Genomic DNA, 7,500 nt, shown 5'->3' on the forward strand with positions numbered 1-7,500 from the left:
TGCGGAGGAGGGCGGCGCCGGGCGCGTCCCCTTCGCTTTCATCTCGTTCCTTCTCGTTCCTCCCCTTACTGAGCGAAAGTTGAGATTTACTCTTTTGTTGAGGCGGGGAGGGGGGGGGGACGGTGACGTCCGGACACGCACGACAACACACACGGCATATACGTACATATTGATATTTACGTATATGTATATATATCATTATTTACATTATCAGATACAACGTTTCTAACTTCCCAAAATAATTAATAGTAATATATAAGAAAAATGCCCTTTAATCATTTTTTAATCACTCAAAAAGATCTCTGATGCCAAAGAAATGACAAAATAACACACACCGCCAGTCAAAAGGCAATAAGGAAATACGGGAACAAAAGAGAAACCATGCTTGACCTCTGCTTCTCTGCTCACCCACTCAGCAGCGTCCACCAGCGAGGACAACACGCAGATCTTCGTCATGAACAATTACTTCGGCATTGGAATCGAGGCCGAACTGTGTCTGGACTTCCATAACGCCAGGGAGGAAAACCCCAACAAATTCAACAGCAGGTGAGGATTTGGAGAGATAAGAAGGGGGAAGGCGGGAAGGGGGGGAAGAGGTACGGCTAATGGAAGGGTGTGTGGATAGAGGGAGCAGGAAGGGAGGAAGTAGACAAAGAGGTTAGAGGGAGAAAGATTGGATGAGTGACTGAGTAACTGAAAGAGAGCTAGAGAGGTGGAGGTAGAGACAGAGGTAGTGATAGAGGTAGATATAGAGGTAGATATAGAGATAGAGAGAGAGAGGGAGAGGGAGAGGGAGAGGGAGAGGGAGAGGGAGAGGGAGAGGGAGAGGGAGAGAGAGAGAGAGAGAGAGAGAGAGACGCAGTACTTAACCGAATACTTCACCTCCTCCCAGACTCCACAACAAGGGCGTCTATGTGAAGATGGGTCTCCGAAAGATGGTCTCCCGAAAACTGTGCAAAGATCTGCACAAGGAGATCCGCCTGGAGGTGGACGGCAAGCACGTGGAGCTTCCCCCGGTGGAGGGCATCATCATCCTGAACATCCTCTCGTGGGGGTCAGGCGCCAACCCCTGGGGGCCCGAAAAGGACGACCAGTTCAACAAGCCCAACCACTGGGACGGGCACCTCGAGGTCGTCGGCGTCACGGGCATTGTCCACCTCGGGCAGATTCAGTCCGGCCTTCGGTCTGCTATTCGCATCGCTCAGGGAGGTGAGTGAAGGCCGAGGGGGAGGAGGGGGGCTGTTAGGGGGGAAGGGGCTTCGTCGTGAGGGTATAGGAGGACCTTATCGTGGAGGACAAGGGCGGTTTTCTGGTTGAGATGTTTTTTGGTTGAGAGGAAAGGGTCCTTTTCTTCATGGGAAAGGGAACCTTTGTGGTTTCAGGAAAGTAAGTGTTATTTTGGGAGGCGAAGAAGGAGGGTTAAGGGGTACAGCGATAAGGTGAGGAAGATTAATAACAGGAGAAGGGGTAAGTGTAGATATGGGGAAGGCGATAGTGCTTTATTGAAAGAGGGTACGGGACAAGGTTCACAGGAGTGAGTTCATGGGATTCAGCTTAAGTATCTAATGGGGAGGTTTCATGAGTGCCATGAGAGTCCCAGGATCAGTTCCTGAATATAATTTTGGACCCAAGTAAACAAGGTCCCTAAGCAGCGGGAGAAATCCTTTCAAACTGTAAATTTTAATATATCTTTTTATGCACTAACGCAATCTATATCCGTTTCTCTTTTCTGTTTCTATTAACACATTAGCCGCTGTTATATCGCAAAAAAAGATCTTCTACCTTTGCTTCGTCACCTGCCCATTCTATACCCATTCTATACCAGCTCTACATGATAATATATTTGAGAACATTTTTATTACAAGGTGTGCAACAGTCTTGGAATTCTAGTAAGTGCAACCACACAGAAATAATATGTACTTGTGCTGTTAACTGTGTCATACGAAATGTACATGGAAGAACAAAACTAAATTAAATATTGAAATATTTCTTACTTTGTGATTTGAAGTAATGATACGATTAATTAATATAATAGTTTCATAGTTCATTATACACAATTTCACTTATAATCTCAATATTTTGATATAACAAAATTAGCCAAATCAGATACAAGGCACAGAAATACTTGTATTCGAAGTTAAAGTTGAGGTGAGATACATTTGAATGGTGATAGGCCTAATACTATCATATATATGTAAGGTTTCCTTGATAAGTAGTCTTGATTGTGATGTGATGGTTATCACACCATAGTAGTGTAATCATGACGTCACAGACCAGTCCGTTGTGAAAATCTTATGAGAGGACATGACTTGACATAGCTCCATGTTGGAAACAAGAGTAAACACAGTAATTTATACACACGGATGCAATAAAACACAGCCACAGTAAGTACCTCAACAGACAAGCAATAGCAGAACTTAAACTGTATTTCACCGTGACTGTGCTTGGTTGCAGCTGCATGCATCTCAGCAGAAGCCCCCGCCTCACCGCCGTCTCCTCCTTGCAGGTCACATCAGGATCAAACTCAACTCTGAGCTCCCGGTCCAGGTGGACGGAGAGCCGTGGAACCAGGCTCCCGGCGAGGTGGTCGTGCTCAAGTCGGCGCTCAAGGTAACGCTCGGAGATATGGTGCTTGAGCGACGGCTGGGATGGGTTGGGGTGGGGGGGGGGAAGGGGTCTGTGGTAGGACCTAGGGCCGTGTTTGAGTTATCTGGGGGAACGATTAGAAGGGATCGGGGGTTGCAGAGAGGAAGTAGAGGGTTCAATCGCACATAGATGAACATACGACCATATACATGCAGCGCATTCGTGCGCGTGCACGCACCCACCCACCTACACACACACACACACACATACACACACGCGCGCACTCATTCACAGACTCACAACCACCTATTCACACACACAAATATGTACTCACACCTACACCTACAGCCACACACCCACATTGGAAAATTTATGAAAAAGGGGTAGGTTAGTGGCAGTAGATCTAGAATATGCTTGCAACTGAAATATATATGTACAGTACATAATGAAAGAAATCGTCGAAACAGGAGAAAAGCTTGAAGATACTGAAACGGGTGTGCCAAGTGCCCACCATAAAAAAGATATACATGCAGCTTAATTAAACCGGGTAGTTGGTAATTGCGATCGAGTAGTTGGTAACACTGCGTCGAACAACGGTCATTGGTGGGTGATGACGTCATCATCTGCGGACACCCCAGCTTTCAAATGAAATCTTTCCAGTAACGTTGAAATAAACTAAATAACTTATGTGTGATTTTTATACGCTAATCTAACCAGTACTGTAGTCTTGTATCTATTCTTAAACATTTTTTTCTAGTCTTATATATGTCTAGTGTTAAGATTCCTCCCGGTTGCAATGTGTCTACGTTCCCAAGTCAGTGTAATAGTTAGTTAAAAACCGATTTATTATTTTTGGGTAATGTGTGACAGTCCATTACTTTTAACCATAGAGTTAATCATATATTTCCAGTTCATAGATCATGACCCTGAAAAAATAAAGTGTTGAACTGTTCCCAAATTTTAAACCTAGATGTTCTATTTTTCTTTCTATTTCTGCAAAAGATCGCATCAACAATTTCCTCTCATTGTCCTGATAGAACTGGTTATGATAGCGATAATGATCATTGTTATAATTGCCAAAGGGGGCAAAAGTTGATGGAGATTATACAGATGTCGTCCCTAACCTGATACCCACCAGTTTCCTCAACGTTACATCCTCATGCTGTCTCCTCCTTTGCTGTGGCTCCTTATACTCTTCCCTCATACTGATTCCTCGTGACTTCCTTTCTTTGTCCCTCACACGCCCCCCCCCTCCCTCCCTGTGGCACGGGTGGCGCCACAGGCCTGCCACCTGTGATCACCTCCGTGCTCAGTGGCTTGCCTGCCAGTAGGTGAACGTACAGTGTGAAGCGATACATTTCGATAATTCAATAAATGTAATAAAAGGATTATAAGATTTTTTAAAAGCCAAATCTGTAATATATTCATTCATGTTTTCTATCATTTAAAAATCGTCTGTGCAATATTGTAAGGATTTCGGTATGAAAATTATTTTTGGGGTATTTTTTTCATGGTCAATCAGGCAAAGGAATACCATTGGTTGTGCGATATTTTGCACGGTTAAGCTACCTTTACCATGTCTCTCGTGTTTCCTTGTGTCCAAATTTTAACGTATTATTTTTTCTTCTTATAAATCCCAAATAATATATACATATTTTTATATTCCTTCCCAATGTATTTTTTTGATGGATATTAAAAAATCTCAATGTTTGATATAATTTCAGCTATCTAGAGCATCGTAACGTAATGACTTTGGCATCACACATAAATATATATCCTTTTTTTTACTTTGTAGGCCACTATGCTGAAGAAAAGTAAGATCAAACGACGAAACACCGAACCCTCGCTGCATGCTTCAAATGGTGACCCTCCCGAACCATAAACAGACAAGTGAACCCTGAACCTCAACCTTATTCGCCCAACACCTTAAAGTCTCTCCCCGTCTCTCCCTCCCTCACCCTCTCAACCTCTTGCCTCATCCCCTCACCCCCCTCATAAAAAAGAAAGAAAAAAACAACAACACCCTATTTACAACTCCCACACTCCGCCAAAAACCCTCCGCTCGTATCATCTCTTGTTTGGGTCACAGGGAATGATCGTTGTTATGGCCCTGTTTCCCTTGCCTGCCACTTCCCATTTCGTTTTTTTAAAAGGCTGTGATTTGATAAACGCATACTTCGTTTCCTCCCCCAACCTTTTTTGACGCAGAAAACCAAATTTCCTTATTCTTCCTGTTGTTGTTTTTATTCCATGTCTTCATAACGTTTGCAATTCTGTCACTGTACAGAAAGATATATGTATAACAAATATAGCCTTAAAAAACACACGTAAACTCCACATTACGCACAAAAAGAGAATATTCCGTGGAAATGTTTATCACAAACGTTTCTGGATGGATCTTTTTTATATATTTATTAAAGAAAGATATGAAACTAATAAAAATAAAAGCCCTAGACCGAACTCTCTCTCTTAAAAAATAGACCACGCATTTACTCGTTTCAGTTTCTTGCTGTTATCCTCTTGGTGTTCAGATTTCATCATCTTGAGTGTTATTTTTTTCGGTTGTGATGACATATTTGATTTTGTTAGTTTGATGTTCTGCCAATCCAGAGCTTAGTGATCTATAACAGATTTCTTTTTATTGTTCTCCTCCCTCCCCTCCTCCGCCCATCTCCTTCTGTCCTTTTCCTCCCACAAACCCATTTCCCACACTTCCTCGTGTATTTTATCATAATAATTATTATTGTTTATTATTGTTGTCGTTGTTATCATATTTGTGTGTTTTTTTTCGTTTGTTTTTTGTCTTGGATACATTCGTCGAATAATTTTCCATCCATTTTGGGGGACCCCTTTTCCTGCTCGTTTATTTACTTCTTTGTGTGTTTTCTCACTGCCTCTTTCGCCCGCCATTTTTTTTAACCATCTGCAAATGTTTACTTTCTTTTTCTTTTCCTTCATAATGGCTTATGGTTATGACACATCACCCGCTATTGATTTTCTACTTTATGTATGTTCTTTCTTGATCACATCTTCCCTCATCTTTTGGTCTGTTTTCTATCCCCATTTTGATCTATCACGAATGCATAAATATTATATATGTATATATATATATATATATATATATATATATATATATATATATATATATATATATATATGTACGTATGTATATGTATACACCCCCCTTTCGCACCGAATTTCACGATGTTCAAATTACTATTCCTTCCCTCTCTTTTCATCTCCATGGATCATCATGGATGCTAAACCTTGTCAACTATTTCCTCCTCTATTTCGATCATCTGTCGGTCTTCGTGCTTCTTCTTTCCCTCGTCCGTTTCCACTCCCACTCCTTTCCTCCACGCCCTCCTCCTCCTCCCTTCCTCCACCCACCTGAACAGGCCACCATGCTTAAGAAAACATCCAAGTCAAAGCTGCGCCGACGGAACACCGAGCCTTCCATGGTGGCGAAGGAGAAGGAGCAGTCCAAGCTTCAGACCATTCGGCCCGACCCGGCGTCCTCCACGCACCCTCTCTAGTTGCTCTGCGCCGCTGCTCCCTCTAGCATCGAAGTCTTCTTCGAGGGTCTCCCGGTCCTTCCTTGGTTCCCCTTCCTCCTTCCTCGTCCCCTTCCCCTTTCTGCGACAACGTCTTGTCATTTTCCCCTCCTCCCCTCCCCCCCTCCCTGTCTTCCTTTCTCAAGCGATCTCCAAATACCAAATATGATTAGTCTTCCCTCACAACCTCCCCTTCTCCCCCACCCCTCTAAGCCCCTCCCCCCCTGTTCTTCGTCATCGGCATTAGCGTCACCACCGACATCGCCAGAACGAGATTACACGGACGGCGAAGGCCAAGCCGACACCGCAATTAGGAATTCAAGATTATGGTTACATTCACGTCAACTGACTTCGGAACTTCCAGTGAAGCCCCGAGCATCGAGGAAACCAACGACCACAGTTCCAGACCTAGAAAGAGGATCGACGGATAATCTTCGACGAAGGAGTAAGGTTTATATTTGGAGGACTGAGGATCGAGTTGGCGATGCCTTTCGGTGGCCAGAGACTCATCATCGGCTTTCATCTTCGAGACGCTGGACCTCAGAGCGTCCAGCGGGACTTTATCGTGTGTCTGATGCATGACCTACAAATGAGGGTGTGAGACGGGGTTTCCGGGTTGCGATGAGGAGCGGCGAGTGTCGTTGCGAAGCATAAAGAAGCAACTGCAAGCGCCTGCGAGGGTCGTGGCCGAGGAGACATCGCCCGGGGCCCCTTAACTGGCTCTTACACTGCCTCACACCGAGAGAAACGGAACAAAACCCCTTGAAATGAAACTTCAACTGAACCTGAAACTAATCGCTTTTTGAAAGTTTATGTGAATGTTCGCAAGAGAGGTGTGCACAGCGCATGTGCGTGTGCTCTGCCTCCAAACTGTTCAGAGACAAATGCGACGTCATGAAAATAAGCTTTGATATCATTCCATTTTGGGGCAGATGGGCGCGAAAGCCCACCTGCTTCCGGTGCCACAGTGTTGTGAGAGGCGTGACCGTGGTGCCAGTAACCGTGTCACGTGCCAAGAGGCGTTACCCCATTATATCTAGCGCCCGTATATCTAGTCTCTACGTGAAGACAATGCACTAAAATGCACAAACAACGTATTTCCTGCTGTGTTTGTATAACATGTAGTCACGTCGGGTGTGAGTGTCCTGTCTTCAAGAAGTTGCGTTCATCTCCTGTTGTATCATCGACGTCAGTGGTGTTGTTACTAGTGAGCTCAGAGTGTCACCGCATGCCAAGGTGGACACCAAGCTTGTGCTGTGTGGCCTCGCCCCTCACACGCCCTCGCTGCACGCCCGCGCCCCACGCCCGTCGCCGTGGCTGGGGAGGGGCCAGAGTGCGTGTTGAGGGGTATGCGGGGGCC

The 7,500-nt window shown here is 44.6% G+C and overlaps 1 protein-coding gene across 6 annotated transcripts in view; it reads left to right on the forward strand.

The window, feature by feature from the left end:
• Window positions 1-7,500, forward strand: part of LOC122260134 (diacylglycerol kinase theta) — a 64,420-nt gene that overhangs the window by 55,495 nt on the left and 1,425 nt on the right. For 2 of the 6 annotated variants that reach the window (XM_043027263.2, XM_086548721.1), the window contains exons 14-17: window positions 417-546; window positions 893-1,209; window positions 2,507-2,610; window positions 4,382-7,500. The exon at window positions 4,382-7,500 is cut by the window's right edge and continues 1,425 nt beyond it. In XM_043027263.2, the coding sequence (XP_042883197.1) occupies window positions 417-546; window positions 893-1,209; window positions 2,507-2,610; window positions 4,382-4,468 (638 nt within the window). In that variant the 3' untranslated portion in view covers window positions 4,469-7,500. The remainder of the gene's footprint in view (window positions 1-416; window positions 547-892; window positions 1,210-2,506; window positions 2,611-4,381) is intronic. The other 4 variants (XM_043027260.2, XM_043027262.2, XM_043027264.2 and 1 more) reach the window with 3 other exon arrangements.

This window comes from Penaeus japonicus, unplaced genomic scaffold (assembly GCF_977035675.1).
Source record: "Penaeus japonicus unplaced genomic scaffold, GWHDUDI00000001_assembly GWHDUDI00000021, whole genome shotgun sequence".
In the NCBI taxonomy this organism is placed as follows: Eukaryota; Metazoa; Arthropoda; class Malacostraca; order Decapoda; family Penaeidae; genus Penaeus; species Penaeus japonicus.